Source organism: Odontomachus brunneus, unplaced genomic scaffold (assembly GCF_010583005.1).
Source record: "Odontomachus brunneus isolate Ranch 3 - 2012 unplaced genomic scaffold, Obru_v1 Obru_scaffold_036, whole genome shotgun sequence".
In the NCBI taxonomy this organism is placed as follows: Eukaryota; Metazoa; Arthropoda; class Insecta; order Hymenoptera; family Formicidae; genus Odontomachus; species Odontomachus brunneus.
This window is the reverse complement of record NW_022639486.1, coordinates 2,222,883-2,243,811: the sequence shown is the minus strand read 5'-3', so window position 1 is coordinate 2,243,811 and position 20,929 is coordinate 2,222,883. Positions and strand designations below refer to the sequence as shown.

Here is a 20,929-nt window from a genome sequence, read left to right as displayed (position 1 = left end):
AAGTAGGGCTAAAATTTCGATTCGTCCACTCGTGTTGTTGAATGGTGTTCTATTATTATACGATCAAATGAGATGTTGCAGCTCAATTCAAGTTGCAACATTGAGCGATTACATCTTCAATGATTACGGGGACCATTAATTAGACATTTGTAACCCACAAGTATACATGATCGTATAAGACTGATATTCACGTGGCATATCTGTTCGGCCGGCACGAACCCCGAGGGGGAGAGCTTTCTCGTAGTTGCTGTTTCAAGGAGTGGCAACATTGCGAATTTATCGGCGCTTATCCGAGAATTCTGACACTTACGCTACAAACTTTACCCATTGGGAGTATCTTGAATAAAGGAAAAAAAGTCAGGTCGAGAGGCGCTCGGAGATAAGACAGCTTAACTCGCGTGCACACTGTTCCTATGCAGAGAGTTTAATACTGGGCGAGGGTGGACACGTGCGTACAACATCCGTATATGTACAGCGTGTTTTCTGAAGTTTCTACGGAATAATCCCGGAAGCGTATTCCACGCTGGGTCGCGCTGAGATTGTCCCTCGACGAAAATTGATCGGATGTCTCATCCTCTTTAGCGAACTTTATATTTTCGGCTTTACGAGGATCCCGTTAGCACTAGGCAGTCAGTCAGACAGGTAGGCAGGCAGAAAACGTGAATGGAGGGTAAGCTTCTTTTTTCTCGCACCTTATGTCACCTTTAAATTCTCGTACGCGAATACGTCGTTCTTACGTCCATCGTCCCGTCTGAAGATCCTGTTTTGATGGATCGATAACGCACGACGATTTACGAACGCGAAGGGTGCACTCGCGTTCTGCAAGCCTGTCTCCTCTCGCATCCCGGGAGAGCCGCAAGCCAACCGTGAAATCCGACGTCGTGCGCGCCGAAAAGATGAGGATTGACCGAAGACCGTCTGCCACTGATATAGAAGGCAGATCCTTCGAGGTTTCCGCCCGCAAAGTGACGATGCTTGTAAACGTGAGGCGTGTTTGCCGTAAGGAGGAAACCCTCTTATTCCTATCATCCCACGATCAGTCTCGGATGAGGGAGAGCGCCGTGGCGCGGATTTACCGTCGACGCGGACGAGACTCGAGCAACAATTTCCACACCGAGCTGCCGGTACAGAGGACTCGTTAACCTCGCGACCCGCCGCATTAATGTAGAAATAACAGGTCGTGCGCGAGAGCAGATTTCACCCCTCACCGCACCGCACCACGCCTCAGGCCGCCGCTTCGCGAGATACCCCGGTGTAACCGAGTTGCAACGTGGCAAAAAGCCGTTTCCGTGCTGTACTTCGTACGTTCGTATGCTGCGGAAGCAGTTGAGAGCCTTGTTACCTGGGCGCATTTAAGATCGTTTCGTTCGCGGCTACGCACCGACGTGCACTGCGTTTTGCACCGTTACATTACATATGCTGCCCCAACAGCGCATTTCTCGACGGATCCGCGCTATCGAGAGTTTTACTTTCAGTAAAACCTGAAATACTTGGGCGTATAAAAACGGGCGGAGTTGTTTGATACTGGGGATTGTTTTTCGATGAGTTGGAAAGAGAGAGAGAGAGAAGGAGGGAGGAAGAAAGAGAGAAAGATCGGTGATTGTATGTTTATCTTAGTCTTTGTCGTACGAATTTGGCTTTTGATTCGCGACTCAGTTGCCAACGAATCCCAAGTTCAGCAGAAACCTTGCGAAACACGTGCAATGACAAGTATTCACAGCGTATGAAATTAGATTCAATGGCAATTTAAGACTCTGCGCTGAATTCTGTATACTGAAGTTAAACCGAGTTTGTGTTTCACTTGGAACATTCATCCGCGGAAAATGATTTCCGCATTGCGTCCGATTCTTGATGCATTCTCGTTACTATTTTCCAGATATTAGTCATGAAATACAATTTCTGTAAGTTCAAGCCTGGAAGAGGCTGGCGCGCCCGGTATTAATAAATCCCAACGCAGCGTTATCTCCAAGGAAATAATTATTATCAGCCGTAACGTGCAGAAAATTAATCGCGGTACGCGGCACATTTACCGCGCGATTATAAGTACAGTAATTCATTCACAGTTTGCGGGAGCGAACTTTTCATCGTCGGTCTTCGCCGTGCAATTGTGTCCGATCTATCCGCGGGTTTTATTTCACGGTACGAATCTTAATCCCCGGCGTTTACGAATATCGAAAAGAGCGCAGGGAAGAAGGGGCGAAGGAGAGTGGAAGGAAAAGAGTAGAAGAGGTTGGCGGGGAGGAGAAAAGTAGGAAGAATGTACACGTGCATTGAAACGAAATGCAGCGCGGATAACGAAATTCTGCCCGTTTTGACTGTGTTCCGTCGTGTAACCGAATTAGGTATTCTTTATGGGCTCTCCCCGGGAAACTTCGTTTGATAACGGGTCGAAAACGCGCTGTGTACTCACCGTATAATCGAATACTGCTCTCGACATCGCCGAGGGAATTTTTGGCTGCACACCGGTACGTTCCCACGTCGTGTTTCTGCAGGTTCCGGATGGTGAGAGTCATCCGGACCTCGAACTGCGACCTCGTCACCGCCTGTACGTCGTGCCTGACGCTGGATATTATCATCGCGCCTTGGGAACAAAGCGGGGAGCAAAGTTGATTATCCCGATTCCGATAGAATAGACACGAGGCCGCACGAATTTCTCCACGAGAGCATGCAGTTCCATCGATTGGTATGCGATAATAACAAGCAACCGAAAATTACATGCGCAATTGGAGCAGAGAAGCACAGGATGTCATAACAGATATTGTTCGGGAAATGCAGATAATATTTGCAAGAAAATAAACTCAGTTAAATTCAATCATATTCCATGTGAGACGGCCACTGCATCAAATTCTTCATTCTGAACGTTATGCTGTTTCAATGCTATTCAATTGTTTCAATGATAACGTTGCGATAATCCGATGAAACCTAAAAGCTTTCCTGTTGTGCTGTACATGCAATCACGTTGAATTAGCTCAATCGTTCGCAATCGTTCCGAATTATTTTAATTAAACCCCAGAGAAAGACGTTTTCGCGCGTTACGCACGACGAAAAGTTGCAGGCAGGAGAGGTTACGTCTTTCGCTATAAATAAGACATCTCGCCCGTTCTCCGCTATGCTTTCTTATTACATGTTGAAACAGTTGCATATAATGGGAAACAAGTGAAAGGTATCTTCCACGCGAGACGAAATTGCATACGAATGCGTTGGAGCGAGGAGCTCCGGATAGCTGAGCGTGTGTTAAACCGGTAAGGAGGGACGTCTGCTCTTGCAAGGCGCGCAATCCACTGCGGGAATATTTCCGCGAGTCTGAATAAGTAATATTCTCTTATATCTATCTAAAGTTTTCCCGGCGAATTCTCTGAGCCAAGATATTATATGTCGTTGCGATATGTGACTGGTACTCGTTCATGCGGCGCAAATATCAAGCAGTTTACGGTGCCGAAGCTAATTTTTCAACGTTCCCGATAAAAGCGGCGCTGCTTCTTCTCGAAATACGTGTCGTGTATTTACGTGTCATCGTCTGTGCACGCGGGACACTCCGATCAAATTAGCTTGAAACGGAAGAGGCTTGTAAATACGTGCTTTTAAGCGGATAAGTTGCTCGAGGCTAACGATTTGGGAGAATACGTATCGTTCGATACCTATGTCCACGTGTATCTTCCACCCGTATATCGGTCAGAATATCGGAATATCGCCTAGACTAAAGTACGGTCCATAATCGGATTTGTCTTGCGAGAGTAATTAACGTTTGAACATTTCTCTGCTTGTTACAGTCGGTAATTAGTTAACAAACCAATCGCCGCTGTAACGGACCGTGTTAGTTGCGGCAAGTAGTGCACCGGTCAAACTACAACTATTTCACGCGGACACAATGCATTTTACGTGTGCGCTCACGAATTGGAATATAGTTACCGAATTATTCATTGTTGCATTGGGTAGCTTTTTTTTTCGCAAAAGGATGTAAAATATAAATCATTAATTTTATCATTAATTTTATCGTTAAAATCACTACACGTTATTTTAATGATAAATAACACATGCATATGCAAAAATGTACATAGAATAAGAGTTGAGAAGCTTTGCAGAGAAAGTTATTTTAGATTTATTTCAAGTTATCGTAGAATGGCAAGAAAAAATTCATATAATCAAATAGCGTACCGCAGTACACCGCTAATTTTTTACATCTTTGCTTTCAAATTCAAAATGTATTTAGTTTGCCCATAAATCTCTCCTGCCTCATTAAATGTAATGTATTAATTTATTTTCAGTGTGTATACTGGGAATTTCGACACAGTGATTAGCATGATATCGAATTTATAAAATTCGAAATCGACGCACGCGAAAAATTATGACAGCCAGACGAGTTCAACTACCGCAATATTTTCAATAAGATTAAAAACATGTTGCGAAATTTGTAATCATATAAAATCATATAAAATATCATATAAAATCATATAAAAAGTAAAAAATTATATTCCATAAACCAAAAAAATTCATCTGAAAATCATATTAAAAAAATCATATAAAAAACGGCAAAATAATTATCATTAATTTTCTTAATGCAGTATATCGCGAAACCTATCTCTCTTAGCGTCTATGAACAACATTTCCATAATAACTGAAATTGATACACGAACGATACGAGAGGAAGTATGCAACGTATTTTGATGTCCTCTAATCTAATGTCGCGATCGACGCGCGCCAGTCTGTCGCGCTATTACGCTAAAATATCACGGTACCGAAGTACCACAGTATCGGGAAACTTGGACCTCTTATGGCGCGCAATACGAGAGAGTTTTTAGTGAATGAACCAAGCGTGTCATCTCACCCTTGTCGTTTACCCAATAGTTGATCGACTTCGGGGACGCTTCGACGTAGCATTCCAGGACCACGTCGGTTCCCAGGGGCGCGCCGACCAGCTGATTGGGCACGTGAATCACTGGCGAAACTGTAAATCGAAGTCGGAGGATAGGATTGCATTTTCGACGGCAGCGCGGTGAAATCGAAGTGCAACGGAACTTTGTCCGACGTTGTCCGAACGGTAATCACTATTACTCACAATGAACGTTGATAAAAATACGTTTGCTGACCGCGGGTGGAATGCCGTTACTGGCGATGCACAGATAAACTCCCATCTCATTCCGCGAAATCTTCGTTATCTTCAAGTCCTCGCCCAAGTACTCGGTCACGGAAGCAGTTACTGAGAACGATGAAATTGAGGCATCAGAAAATAAAGAAATCAGGCCATCCGGTGAGAAATTCTTTTTATAATGTATTTAGTATTCATGTCTCCGCTCTCGGCCGATAAAACACTCTCTGATCAAATCAGAGTTGACTTTTTCTCGATAAAAATCTAATCAAGATCTAATCAATCTAGTCAAAATCTAATCAATCTAATCTTGTGCATATAGTGCAGCTCATATTAAAGTCTAATGATACGTAAATTTTCAACCATTAATTAATTAATTACCATGTAGAAAGGCTAATGAATAATTTGACATATTGCATATTGCAATATGTCAAATTGCATATTGCATATTGCATATTGGAAGAACGAAAGTTCTCTTTACTGATTAACAAAGATCGATGTACGATTAGAATTATTTTGTGTTCAATAAATATAGAGGGTAATGAATAGTAAAATATGATTAATAATAAGGAATAAATAGTATAAAATAATAAGGAATAAGTAGTATAAAATTAGTCACTAATTTGCACACGAGCTTGTACGCTTTATTCAAATCAATTTTTCCTGCAGAGTCATTAATCCTAATTTAATGACCTGTTTTTATGTAGTTAGTGGGAACGCTAAGTGACCTGTTCTCAATGGCTATTGTTATTTAATGAAGACCTACCACTAAATATACTACCATCCATTAAATTCAATGCAACTCAATTTCTATTTTTTTGTGGCTACGGTTATTTGCTTTCAAAGAGAGACATTTTTCCTAAATTTTTATTAAATATATATATATATATATATATAATGTTATTTTGTGTATGTGTGTGTCTGTGTTAATAAAACTTTTCTTTCCTCCCTCCCCGGCAGTTTACTTAGCTTTTCGTAGTTCACAAGATAAAAAATAAACATTTTGTTCGTCTATAGAAATTAATAAATGATAAACGGACAAAGAAAGTATAGAGTGAACGACTTGTCATCGAAGTTACCGAGGGCTGCGTTCGATAATAAATAAAGTAACAACTTTGTATAGTAAATTTATATTTGCCCTAATTATGCTTCTCCAATATTTCATCGCGAACATGCCATGTCTGCATATAATTTTAATACGAAATCCTAATCGTGGTTTCTAAATTCAGTTATACACCATTTCAGGTCATCTTGCATATAAAAATGTGTTAGGTGTAAATTAAATATTAATTAGTTTCCAAAAATAATTTCATTCTACCCAAAATATTAGTACAATATACTTAACAATTCAACACAATTCACATTTTCAACATGTATATATAGTATATGCTGACTTTAGCATGGATTAAAAAGGAATCTCGTATCAAGATTATGGTTTCATTGATTTGGATATCAAATTTAAATGGAAAATCTGGAGCGAACCAAAATCTTGAAATATAACATTATATAGGTTATTTGGATATGGTCATTATCTTTGAGAAGAAAAAGATTCTTTCTTCTATTGAGAAGAAAGAAATATTTATTCGGTGGATATACTAATGATGTATATTTATCTGTGTACTAATATAAAATATTTTTTAAATAATAAAATATACACTTTCTTAAAATCTTAAGATTCTTCCTTAACTTTTCACGAGAGTTTATTCCATTTAAATAAAAGAATTTAGATTTAAGTGAATATTAGTAGCCACCAAATAAATATTTATTATTTTTTAGGTATTTTTTCTCTCAGTGTACTTACTAAATGTATGTATATTTATTTACTAGTAATTTTATGTTAATAGGAGGGAGAAAGACAAAGTTTCCAAGAGAGTACGAAGTACAGAAAGTATAGCGAAAGTGCAGTTATCAAGTATAGACCCTAGTGCAGATCGTAGTCCCATAAATCTCCGCAATGCTTAGTGGAGGCGCGACATACGGAATGTTCAATCGCCGCGAGTTGTAACGTACCGATACACACTTTTTGCGTCGTTCGCCGGATTGGGAGGATTACGGAAGGATTAGGTAAGATAATACTTGTTTATGGAAAAGTGCGCGATGCTCGAGCGAACCAAAACAGTTGGCGAGAAAGGTGAAGACGCGCACGATACTCGCCAAGCGTCAACCGTCGATAATAAACGACGCTCGTATTCGCGGCGACCGCGAACCGATAACAATCAACACTTCAAAAGCATCGCGATTGTCGTGGAAGTCGGACAAAGGGTGAAAAATCGGGACGTCTGGTCATCTTAGCTATATATGTCGAGAATAGAGGAGATTACTCCGTAATAATTTACTTGTGAATACTCGTAAGTACATTGCATATCGTAATATGTCCTAATGACGTCGTTGTTTTCGGTACTCTAATATTTATTTTCGCAGGAGATTCACAGGACACAAGCGAAAGACGTATGGAATACGGAACGTTGTGTCCATAGCAGTTACTTGGTATGAAAAGATCGCAGACGCGCGCGCTGTCAATCACGTACACCAAAAGTTCATTAGCGCATCGAAAGTGCTAAAAGTGCATGAATGTGAACGCGCCAATGATGCGAATGAGGTCGCGCGTTTATAACGACGCGATTTGTACGGCGCGCCGCGGCGGATGTCTTAACCACTTGCTCGAGCTACTAACCACTCTAGACCAATCGCATTCGTTTCGCACTACGAGGTTGTCATCGTGGTTATTCAATCTAGGCGTTGGTAACAAAGCGTGCGAAATGCTCGATCTTTTCGCGCCAAGCAGGAGCCATGGGCACATATCGATTCACATCGCTCCGCGTTTCTCGCGTCTTTTATCCGTCCAAAGTGAATCTTGCGCGTTAATAAGTCTCGGGGAGTGTCGAGAATAGCGATGTGCGATCGCCAGGGCGTATCGTGAAGACGTCATTTGTAAGTAATCTTCTCGTTTCTCTTCGCGATATATGCGGCCGGTGCTTGTCGCGACGTGTCGTGCCGACGTTTTTTACATTTGCTAAAAACATCGACTCACTCAAGTAGCAATAGAATCGGGCGATCGTCGGATTTATTGAACGGGAATTAAAAATGCGATGACAATCAGAGAGAAAGAGAGAGATATGCGGAATATTCGGGCGGTTGCGTCAGCTTAGGAAAAGAGATACGGAGAGAGAAGTATCTCATAGAGCGCGTTCTTTTCGGCCGCGGCACCGTTCACATATTAGCGTATATTTTCAGCGCGATTCAACAATCGCGTGACGATCTTAATTCTCGATCTTTCTACATTGAGCAACTGTCGTGGACACATCGATTGACATCGCTCCGTATTTTACGCGTCTTTAACCTGTCAAAAGTAAGTCTCGCGCGTTAATAAGTTTCGGGAGTGTCGAGAATAGCGATGTGTGATCGCCGTATCGTGAAGACGTCATTTATAAGTAATCTTCTCGTTTTTCCTCGCGGTATATGTAAGGTGATTAGATTTCCCAGCCCTGAATTCGGAACACTTCATAAATGTGTAAAGCGGGGGGAAGGGGGTAAAAAGATCCGAAAATTATTTGACAATCATTGAAAATGATGACAAATCGGTGTTCCAAGTAACACTCGAAAAAATTCGGGACAAAGGGTGAAAAATCGAGATTATCCTGAAAAAATCGGGACGTCTGGCCACCTTAATAACAATCAACAGTTCAAAAGCATCGCGACTTTCGTCGGAAGTCGGAAGTATCTGGAAATAGCTCGTGCATCGCGTACTGTTCCGTGAACGAATTATTACGTTTGAGGCAGACGAATGATAAACATACCGCGACGCAGCGTACGTGCATCGTTTTATTGGTTATGTTCTCGTCAGGTAATATGAATATTCTGTTTGATTGAAATATTGAATCGGATTCTCATCTATATTGCGTTACTTATAAGACGTGTTAACCTAAGCTAATCCAATCTTCGATCAAATCGTAGTTGCACGAGTATCAGTGCTGCCAGTGGATATTCGGAGTGCCACGATCGAACAACGAGAAACCGAGACGAAGGACGAAGGACGGAGGACGTGGAACGCCGAAACATGGACAGCGATGCATCACATACTGCTGGGCTATGTATGTCAAATTATTTGACGTGCAGATTATTTAACGAAATTGGAGAATAACGAGATATCCGATTCGACATTTAGACTAGTATTCATAGCAAATAATCACATCATTGCCAAATAATTATAATTTTGTAAGGCTCTTTCACACACACACACACACACACACACACACACACACACACACACACACACACATCATTCGTCAATTTGTACGTATACTTCATACAACAAGAAGTATTGAAAATAACGATTCAATGCAAAGATAATTTAATATTAAATTATTCTTAAATAAATATCTTTTTAAGTTTCAATATAGTGAAAATGACAATAACCATTTATAGAATCAAAGTACAATGATAGTCTATTAAAGTTAATCTATACATGCACTTTATACAACTAAGAAATATTAAAAATAACAATTTAAATATAAAGATAATCGAATATAAATTATTCTTGAATAATTATTCTTGAATAAGTGCTTCTTTAAGCTTCAACATGATGATGATAATAACCATCTATAGAATCAAGCTAGAGCAATAGTTCTGTTAATATAATAGAATATTAAGTAATAATTTGCTAATGTTAACATATACACTTCAGAAAGAAATTATAACAGTTGAATACAAAAATAATCGAATATTAAATTATTTTTAAATAAATGTTTCTTTAAGCTTTAATATAGTGAAAATGAAAACCATTTATAGAATCAAGGTAGAACAATAGTCTGATACTGCCTACCTATACATGCAATTTATATAACAAGACATATTAAAAATAACGATTCAATGTAAAAATAATCGGATTAAATTAATCTTGAATAAACACTTCTTTAATCTTCAACATGATGAAAACAGCAATAACCATTTATAAAATTACACACACATACACACACAAGGTAGAACAATAGTTTGTTATTATTTCAATATTCTGTATCGGTCTTTCGAGTTCAACGAGCAATGAAAAACCAAAATTTCGAATCGAGATATTTCGAGATTCATTATTGATTCCTCAAGTTCGACAGAATTTGCAAGGTTAATGTACGACCAAAATTTCAACTCGGGACGTTCCATACGACCGACGTACATCGTCCTCACGAGCATATTCAGATGCAAGCAACGAAGTGGCGCGCGCGCACGGATAAGACGAGCGCAATTTGTTGCACCTGCATCTGTTCCTTACCGCGGGACGTCGTGAGCAAACGCACGAGTCCTCCTCACCTGCGGCCTCGTTACGCTCGCGTCGCAGTTCAGCTCGCAAAAACATCGATTTTCCCGAAGGTCTTGAGACACACGCTCATGTTTTCCGCCCGGCGAATTAATTTCGTAGAACCAACGAGCGAACACTGGTGTTTTGCTGGCGCTTTAACGCAGCACGTTGCGAATTTCTAACCGAAATATCATAAAGTCTCAACTCGAATCTCGCGACTCTCTACACTCGGCATAAATCAGTCCCCTGATGCTAATATTTTATTCGTCGCTCACGTTCGTGTGCGCAAAAATTGGTCCAGTTATCTTTCGGATAACTCTGGTAAATCGAAAAAAAGAACTATCAATCAGTCGGAATCAATTAAGTGCGCTACGTATCAAGAGTAAACGCGAAGAATTTTTAAAAATTCGTCTCTCTAGCTAACTGGCATTCTTGAAATGTTTAGTAATTGGGAAAAATTGACAAGATGTGGATTTCTATGGGATTAAAATTCAATCTACACGTTTAACCTAAAAGTTCCATCTTCGTTACTGCTGAGCTCTTCTCTCTCTCTCTTTTTTGTTCTCTCTCTCGTCTTTTCTCTTCCACATATTTTTCCTGCTGTACGTTTCAACGCTTCAACGATCGCGCGACGTTAATTGTGCCACCAGGCGCGAGTGACTTTTCCGACGTGTCTCTGATAATCACCGTGATTGTAGCGACAATAAGCCGGGTCCGAGTCGTCTGAAGGTGCCGAGCCGCGCCCGGTATATGCCGCATACACCGGTTGCAGCGACGCGCATCCTTGCCGTGGACGGCGCGCCGACAGTACGGTGAAATTTGCCTGCTACTAGTAACACCACGCTGAAGTGAATACTAAATACGTCGTTTAGCCGGAAACCAACGACGAGGACGAAGGACGGCTTGCTCGATTCGCGAGCGCTGTTCCCTCGGCTCGAACGTTTCGCCGTCGTCATTGAGCGCTTTCGTCAAGGAACACGCGACGACTTAATTTCGCTCAACGTTTGCGTCGAATTTGCGACGGGCGCGTGCAATTAGGAGGATGCGTTCGCAGTCGCAAGAGCTTCTCCTCGCGAAGCCAATCCGCGAGCAAACTAGAGCGCGAATAATCGAGACGGTCCGATTGATTTTATTGCACTAATTGAAGAGGGGAAAATCGATCGCGGAATCAGCGGGATCGCCGGAAGATAACTCCTGGCGAAGCGCGATTTCCCATTTTAAATGAATCCACTACTGGCTCCTCATAAATTACAGGAGAATTGCCGACGAGGGCAGATGCGCGCGCGCGCGTTCCATAATTGGCCCGATATTAGACGCGGTGAAATTCGACATTACGCTCAACGATCTCACGGCACGGCGGCCAACCATTGAGAAGTCGCGGTCGAAGGCATCATCCCGGAAAGCATCAGCGGAATCGGTTTCCGTGCGGAATTCGTCTTTAAAATCCGCGGTTCCCGTAATGAGGGAATTTGAATACGAACGGGATTGCGCACGAGCGCGTCTAAGGAAAACATAATTGTATATTCCACGTTATATCGGCGCAGCGTGGCGCGGCGCGGCGCGGCGCGCGCGTATGGGCGTACCATCTATATTAAATCTTACCGTAAGACTTCTGGTTCTGGCCGCTTACTGCAGACTGCTCCCGAATTATAATGTTCTTGCCGTCTTCCCGGCGCCAGGATACGCGCGGCGCGGGTACGCCTCTAGCCCGGCACGTTAACTTCACCTGTACGTGTTATGAAACCGGAATTATAAAGAGAAGCGAGTTCGTTATTGCACTCCACTAATGCCGTGCTTCATCCAAATATATTTGGAGGAAGAAAGGAGCGGAAAGAGAAAGAGAGAGAGAAAAGCACTCTCTGTCTCTTTCTCTCTCCCTCCGATGCTATGCTAAAACACGTACGCGCGCGAGGACGCTTGTCCGGAACAATGGCCGCTCGCTCGCGCGTACTCTAGTGGAAAACGAATCTATGGTCGCGAGAGGCATGAAATATCCGGGATACTGAGAAATTTTTAACGGCGTCCTTCGGTTACGTTCGCGCGGCCGATTTTCACGGCGCGCGCACGCGCTTGCTTCTCGAATTCCCGGTGACGTTTGGCATTCGGTTGGGCGATCTTGTGCCGTTTCGCTCGGCTTTAACACGATCGAACGATGCCGCAGTCATTTACGAAGTGGCCGACTCGTCGCGTCAACATGATTCTCAAAATTTGTCGCCCTGTTTCCGCGTCCGGGCCCATCAATTATGAATATCGGCTCGATTCTCATCCGTTACGGAGTTATGGATATTCGAATTGAACGGCGACACATAGCGGGGCTACGAGTTGCGAAGCTCGCACGCGAAATGAATATCCGCGTGCTCTACAATGGAAAATATAAACGGCATGTTGACAATTAACGACACGACACGTGTCGCGGCATACTGCGCTGTTTGTTGGCTTATATTCTACTGACACGCGGCTGCCTGCTGGCTTGCAATATCTGTGACGTTTTTAGATGAACATCACGTTAGCACTGTACCGAGGTGTAACGTAAGTTATTACATCGCATACCGTGCGCGCGTATAATGCGCACATATATGTATAAATTACCGTATCCGTAGAGTTTGTTGAAAAAGAAAACGTAAAATATATTAAATGTAAAAACGTACAGTGAATCTCGAACAAGTCAGATGATTACTCCGGAATGTGCCTCGCGTTTTCATCAGCTTATTATATTATCGTACAGTCCACCGTGCTATTCATATTATTTGTCGATGCGGTAATGCAATAAATTAGAAACATACTGGTAGAAATGACACTTTGGCGAGTATTATTTCGAAAGTTCGCGCGGACCAAGCGAGTCTTTTCCGCGTTTCGCTGGAAGTCCTCTTATCAATTTCGAATCATGGCTGCGGCTAGGCCGGGAACAAATATCCTAAACGCAGTACCCTATTGCTCGGAGGAAACGAGTTTGAAAGTTGTAATCCCGCGTATCGAAATTCATTCGGGCCGGAAAGAGAAAAAGCGTCGCGTCGCCTCGCGCAACGAGAAGAGAGCGACGCATCGTGGGAAATTTGCAGGCTTCAGATTTTTTCGCGAACACACGAGAGACACGTCGTTAATAACAACAGTTATCGTCCGACAAAATTACTTATTTATCCGGATGGAGCCAGCGCGCGCGCCGACGGGAGACGAATTCACGAACCCGAAACGCGATTGAAATTTCAATTTTTTATCAACTTTATCTGGCGCGTCGGGTCGGCGGAAATCCTCGAATTTTTTTTCGACATTCGTAGTGCGGCGACTGACAGTCATATTTCGGGTTGTCGCTGTTGCCTATCGTGTGTGATACATTAAAGCCGTGAAATCAAAGACGACTATGTGTGGTACGCGACATGATGCACTTAACGAATTATAACGCAAATGATATCGCTTCGCAGACTGACGTATTTAATGTTTAAAGCATTTACTCCGATATTTTTCTACCACGCTATCCACGTAGCCTTTCAGAAGGTACACGTTACACTTGACGTTACATTTAGCCAGTGCACAGGCCATGTTAAGAATTATACTCGTTATGATAAGAATATTACTCACGCGAAAACGAGTCGGGAATTAAAGTTTATCGCGGCAGAAAAATCAAAGCGATGTGTGTGTGTGTGTGTACAATTTAATTTCCTACTGAATACACATCGCCACCCTCCCCCCTCTCCGCCCCCTGTCAGACGTCGCATATTTGTACAATATACGTGATTCCCTGTTGTAACGAAAACAACGCGACATGTGATAGTTAAACACGTGTCCCACGACGATATCATCAGGGAAGGCGAGAAGCTAACTTGTACAAACGGACAGAGCGATACAATTTTCGAGTGTACCGACCGTGGTGGCGTATAATAAGAGGGCCCTCCGCTATAGTATACGCACGCCGGTATAATTTCAAAGTTTAAAACGGTCCACGAGAGACAGTGGCTGCGCGAGGGACTGTCTCGTCTTCGTAAAAGCGCCCTGTCGGACGTTCTGAGGGAGGAGCGCAATATTCTTTATTGGAGCGACACCGTCGACCACGCGCGCGGAAAAACGCGAGGATGAGACGGGTATTCGTACAAACTGCGCGGCTGCCACGGAATATGAATTGTGAGCAACAGGTCACTTATTTCAACTGATGGCTTACTTACAGCATCCAGTGCGAAACGCCGATGCCGGTTATGTGCGACCATCGCGTGTGCGTCTCGCAATCGCGATCCCGACTGACGAGACTACTCTAGCTACCTACCTATCTTCCTTCCTTCTTTCCTTCCTGCTTTTTCAGTTCGCTGTGCCCTTCGCGCGGGAGAAATCATTCTCTCGAGAAGCGAGAACGTCATCGCCGGAACGTCATTCGCACGCGCTGCGTACGTCCGCATCGCCCGCGGGATCGGGTCCTGCGTTCGCGCAATTATCGAATTGAGCGAATTACTCGCGATCGGTTAGATGCAAAATCGATTACGCACCTTCGATTTGATACCGTATTCCTTCGATCTTTTTAGGATTACACGAGATCGGAGGCTCGACTGAAGTTTCTAATAACGAAAAGACTGTGTAATAGTCAGAAGGGGAATCTCGTGACAGTGTGCAGCGTTAAACAACGGCGCTCGCAACAGGTGTCGCAAATTGCAGTCACGGTATCGCTTACGCACATGAAGCGCACCGCGATATTGCGTTTGCACTTGTTCCTTTAGTTTAAATAGGGACGCAAGCGTCTTTCCGGTTTGGTTAATTGATCGACGAACTTGATGTCGCGCGCGCCGACAGAGGACAGTCGTGTTTCACTAAGTCGATGGTGGCTTTTCAATCCGACACCGATATCATCTCGGCGATTTAAGGCGCGTCATGCCGCGGCGGTAACGCCAAGCCCACGTGTGTTTAAGGCGTTAATGACGACGAATAGGCGAAGTTGCGAGTTATTCGCGGACTCACCCGCGGGACCGGCTTGCACTCGCGGCCGTATTGCCGTTCTCCGATATATAGATTTCTCCGGCATGAATCACGTGGTATAACGTTGGCCTGATAATTTACTACACGCGTAAATCAGCCCACATTTGTAAGTAATAAACCGTCGTTTATTCATGACTGCTCCTGCACGGGGTAAATTATTTAACGACCCCCGGCCTAGTAGCGCCATAACGCATCCCTCTTCTTGGCATATTTACTCGCAAATTTATTTCCGCGCGCGCGACGGAATTCTTCGACATTGAGTCGACGGCGAACTAATGATCGGGAACGGCTTCTGATCGAAGTTAATGTCATATTTTAAGGTGCAGCGATGTAAAAGCTTTTTTTTTTATCGTTGAAAAGTCGCAACGCTCGGTCGTTATCAGTCGAACATATTTCTTCCTATTAAATAGAATGATGAGGACGTAACGTGAAGCGAGGATATTTACCTGGCCACCCTCGCCCACGTTCATGTCGCTCGATGTACCTTCGGGGATGATGTCGGGTGGTTCCACAATCGTCAGCATACCTGTCTGGAGGAAACAGATGATTTGGAGTTAGTGTTAATTTAGTGGGCTAAAAGCGCGAAATTTACGTTATTATCTTTCTTTAATAATGGCCCTTTAATTTGTCTTTTACACAACGCGAGCAAATTTTCCCACTACATCGCTATACCCGAAAAATTGCACTTACACAAAAGCGCTTAACGCCAGCGCGTCATAATTTCCTCCTTCTTTTTATCGCGGATTATTCGGCTTCAAATAATAGAGCGGAATCATTCATACACGAACGTTGCTTCGTGCTGTCCGCCTCGTCAAATTTTTCACAATTGCCTGCGCGAATTTTAATTAACGCATTTGCGAATTTCGCAGTAATGACTTGAGGGGGAGAGCGCGCGCAAGGGTATACAGCCGAGGTAATTATATCTCTGACTTCAATTATTCTCCTACGAAATCGCAGCGCACCGCAAAGAACGTATTTTTCATTAGTATAATACGGCATCTCTGAGGCTTATCCGACGTGCGGCGTTGATAACGGCGAAGCGAATCTGGCCGATAACATATAGCACGCTTTATTTCCCTCGTCCGCGCACACCGGCGGAGACGATATTTGAAATAGCCAGCTATGTACCTGCGACGGCTGGCGGACATATGGTAAATAAAAGAGCAAAATTAATGAAAACAAGCATATCTCTTTCTCCCTCGCTTTCTCTCTATCCCACGAGTGCTTAATTCTCCGGGATTAATTACGTGACCGCGTTCGGAAAAATGCGCGACTGTAGTCGACTTTTCGACGTAACGGGCGATCTTGCGACAACAGCTCGCTCCCTTCCTCTCGCTTGTGTCTGGTTTTTTTCTTTTTATTTTTTCTCACTCTCCACCCCGTCGCGAATCAGTAAACTACGCGATATAGCCAGTATGAGGCAGTCGGATAACGCGTGGTGGGTCCTTAAATCTCAAGTGTCTCGCATATACCTTAGCCCGACGCTGGTAACGTATTATAACCGCGCAACCTGCTGGGGCAACGACGGCGCGGATGCCGGTATATGTATGTGTAGATGTGTGTATTATGGGTTATTCGTTAATTAACGGCACTCGGTGGCGTTAAATACCATAGCTAACAGTCGGCGTTATTATCACTCGTCGCGACGCTCAACAATCTTTGTCTTGCACGTGCATGCGTATTATACATATTGCACGTAGCGCAAAAAAATTCGCGTCACTGTAATCCGGTCATTTCTCTTGCCGATAGTTTACATTCATTACATATTGAAGAATCGCCCTTGCATATCGAGCGTTTCATACCGATTAATATGCTTTGATAATAACAAAGCTTTGAATAATACAATTTTCTGAATTGCCGCATACAGCGGAATTTATTGGCAATATTGGCGGGTTCGAGAGGGGCGACTCTCGATTCTAGAATGCTGGAATGTAAATTACACGAAAATACGCGCAAAATATACGCGAGAACATCTGTGATCTCGCACGGGACGTGCCGAGACGCGCTTATTACGAGACCCTGGGTAATGTGTCATCGAAACGTTCGATTTGCGACACACTCTCCCAGCCGCGAGCCGCGAAATATCCTCCGCGACAAAGTGCTTCGCGCGCTAACTACGCATTCTCGACTCGCTCATCGGTGCGGGGGCGTTATCGCGTTATAATTCCCGAGAGAGGAGTCGACAGCGCCACGGGATCGAGGACGCGAGGATCACGACTGCGTCGGGGACTTTTGTCATACGTCAAGCCACGAGACGTCAGTACGAGTGCAAGGACCTCTTCCCCGTCTCCGCTCCTGCGCCTCCTCGTACCCGTCGGAGTGCTTCCTCTCTCTCGAATCTCCTCATTTTACCCGCGATTTAAAGGGAGCCCCTCCGACGTCTCCGACTGTCCCTCCTGCCCCGGCCTCCCTCTCGCCTACTCTCACTCCCTCGCAAGACGGAGGCTCGAGGTGTGCGCGCAATTACGAGGATGTAATCCACGCCACGGCGAAACTTCAATCGTTATAACCGAGTTGTCTGGCAAGCCGCCGCCGTCGCCTCGTCGCGCCGCGCCGCTCGAAACAGCCCCGACGAATGCAAACTGCGTACCGCAGCGACGATGACGAGCGCCGGTAGACACGTGCCCGAGCGCGTAAACTCGTACGTGTCGCCACTGAATTATGAAACTCCCTACCTCCGCGTTACTACGTCGCCCGCGCGCACGCCGTAAATTAATTATTACGCGCCTGCGAATGACTGTATCAGTCCGCGTCGACGCCGACGTCGGCAATGCTGAATGAATGGGTCTCGTCCGATCGACCTCTGCTTCCCGCTTCTACCGATAACGATCGTGTCATGTCCTTCCAGGCTCGCGCGTATTCTATAATTTCTCCATATTTTTTCCCCGCCGATTCGTGAAGAAATGTATTTTTCGCCCCTCGCTGTGCCGCGATATGAGATTGTCCAGGTTTTGTACTCTCACATTTGTCCTGATATGTCGCGAAGCATACACGCAGAAAATCGCGACATGAGACATCGCTGGCGGATGGTGTTTTCACGAGGGCCCACATTCGCTCTACTCATCGCTAAATCAGTACGTTCGTCGCGTTGAGATTATGCAGATAACCCCGCAGAAGAAGTGACTCCGTGAAATTTCAAGAAAACCGACGCGCAAGCCGACGCTTCTCCTCTACATACGTACATGCAAATTTTATCAGACACGCAGTCGGAATTATAAGCGAAGGGCGCCGTCGTATTCGGCAACGAAGCGGGGAAATATAGTTACCGGGGAAGGGATGAGATTGCACCCTTCGCCAAGGTTGACGGCCGTATTTTAACTGCTGATATATACGCGCGCGGAGCGAGGAAGAAAGGGAGTAGGGAACGATGATCCGGAACACAGGAAGAGCCCGTGTTTACGCAGGAGAGATTTGTCTGTATGAGCGACGGTTTATCTCTTTGATTACCGCCTGAATCCCCGCGATTCGATGAATGTATCGAGAGAAAATATGGACGCGGCTTTGATTTTCAAACCGTTCGAGAAATATTTTCTCTTTCTCGCTTTCGAACTGCGTGTCATCGCGAGTTAATATTTTCCTAAAATAACGATGCAACATACAGACATGCATATATAATATAACATATTATTATACAATGTAACAATATTCCATCACGCAAATTGTATTTGCAAAAGTAATTTACTTTGCAGCCATTCTCGTGAACCGAAAATCACAGTAGCATGCGCGCGCCAGTAGACTAATACTCCGCATCGCTGTTTTCCGCTCATTTGACACAGTTACAAGATTCGCATTTCGACTTTCTCTCCAATCGGATTTGTCGAGGAATGCCCTGGCAAATCACTGTTCCGCAGTTCGACCGCTCGCGGCGAACTGTGTCCGTGCTCGAAAGTAAAGACCAATGTAGGGCGGGTAAGAAGGGGGCAGGTATGAGAAAGAGACGGGAGAAATGAGATATCAGTGATGCGCGGCGAGATAATAATCATAGAACTCAACCAATCAAAGAGGGTGGACTCGATTGAAGAATAAAAGACGCGGCAAAGTACGAGGATTCCATTAAAGTTTCCCTCACGAAAAGCTCGCATCGGAATTCACGCTCGACGGATAAATCTCTCATTAGCGCTAAATCGTCAAACAAGAAATTCGTCTGTTCCTTTTAACGCGCGAATGAAATAAAGAAAGTCTGCCTCGTTCGCATTTAAAGTATTAAATTTCGATCTACTTAATATATTCTGCCTCCCCTCCCCCCTCCCGCGGATTATCTCTATTTCATATTCACCCTTCTCACGGATATCCCAGGCGATCGGCCGGGGGGGCATTCATCGGTGTTTCTCGCGGAGTGTTCATTACTTAGCTTAGTGCCTCGTAAAGCAAACGGCTAAAGGAACCAGGAACGGGAAAGAGGCACCTGCCGCCGTCTAGGCAGCCGGCGCGCGTTACGCTCCGTGTGCACTATTTAAGATTACAGCTTTCTTCCCGCGAGAAGAGGGAAACTCCGGCTGGCAGGCAGGGCGGGGCTCGAATTCAATCCGAAATGTCGGAAAATTAGATCCCTCGACTCTCGACTTCCAGCGGTCTCTCGTGCCGTATCACTTTACCGGATGCTAGAGACGGACGAGGCGTTACTTTGAGACCGCTAGACAGCCGCGCGGTCGCCTCTCGTGCAACAACGGTTTCGGACTAACGGGAGTATGGCGCGCGCGCGCGCGTTAACTAAAGTGCCTCGTTAAGCGCGTCTTTTGCACCACGAGAAAAATCTCCACGTCGCGTTCTCGTAACGCGAAATTTTTGCGCGTCTAATTGCCGCCCGGCCACGTTGGCGCGACGTCCTACATTTAAAAGGGACGCGCGCGGAATTCGGCAAGTAGTCGTCGACGCGCGCGGAATTCGGCAAGTCGTCGTCGACGCGCACGCAATCGCGAAAAATGCACACGATGCCGGCGACGTCGTTCGATCGCCGGGACTCCCGACTCTTCAACATTTCCTCTAACCTCTTCGACGTTTCCTCACGTACGAAAAAGTCGACTCGCCGTGACTCGGCGCGAACGAGACGGACGACCTTCGTCTCCTCCTCGGCAATTACTATCCTGGTCGCGTATAATAGTCGTTAAACACGACTTAATATTCCAATCCTTTTCTGATAAGACTATACGCGGCTATACCGTAACGCGAACGAACGAGAAAGAGGGGAGGAGGGAGGAAACAGCGGCGAGGAGGCGCGAGGAGGATTTAAGCGCTACTGGGGGCGGCTGTTCATAAACGGGTACCGACGTTCCCGAACTAGCGAAGGCGGCTCGTTAAGTTCCCGGGCTCGTTAAGTATGCCGCGGGTCTACCAGCCGCGCGCGGAGGGCGAAATGCCTTCGATACTTATACAGATTGTTATGTCGGCAGCAGCTAATACTCACGGTAGCTTGACGCGGCTTGGTAATACTCTCGCGGTTTGCTATCGCGTCGCCGACGACGATTACAGGCGGCGGAAAGTATCGAAATGTGTAAACGAGGTTACAGCAACTCTGCAGTTTGCTTCTGCGCGGGTGCGGTAATACTTCAAATTTCTCTCTCTCTCTCCTCTCCTTTCTCTCTCTCTCTCTCTCTCTC

At 44.7% G+C, this 20,929-nt stretch overlaps 1 protein-coding gene across 1 annotated transcript in view; it reads right to left on the bottom strand.

Annotated features, from left to right (window-relative positions):
- The window catches only part of LOC116843883 (lachesin-like), an 80,382-nt gene that overhangs the window by 9,920 nt on the left and 49,533 nt on the right, over window positions 1–20,929 (bottom strand). The window contains exons 5-9 of the mRNA XM_032814765.1: window positions 15,779–15,862; window positions 11,979–12,102; window positions 5,057–5,197; window positions 4,826–4,945; window positions 2,411–2,581 (exon numbers count right to left, since the gene is read on the bottom strand). Coding sequence (XP_032670656.1) covers window positions 2,411–2,581; window positions 4,826–4,945; window positions 5,057–5,197; window positions 11,979–12,102; window positions 15,779–15,862 — 640 coding nt within the window. The remainder of the gene's footprint in view (window positions 1–2,410; window positions 2,582–4,825; window positions 4,946–5,056; window positions 5,198–11,978; window positions 12,103–15,778; window positions 15,863–20,929) is intronic.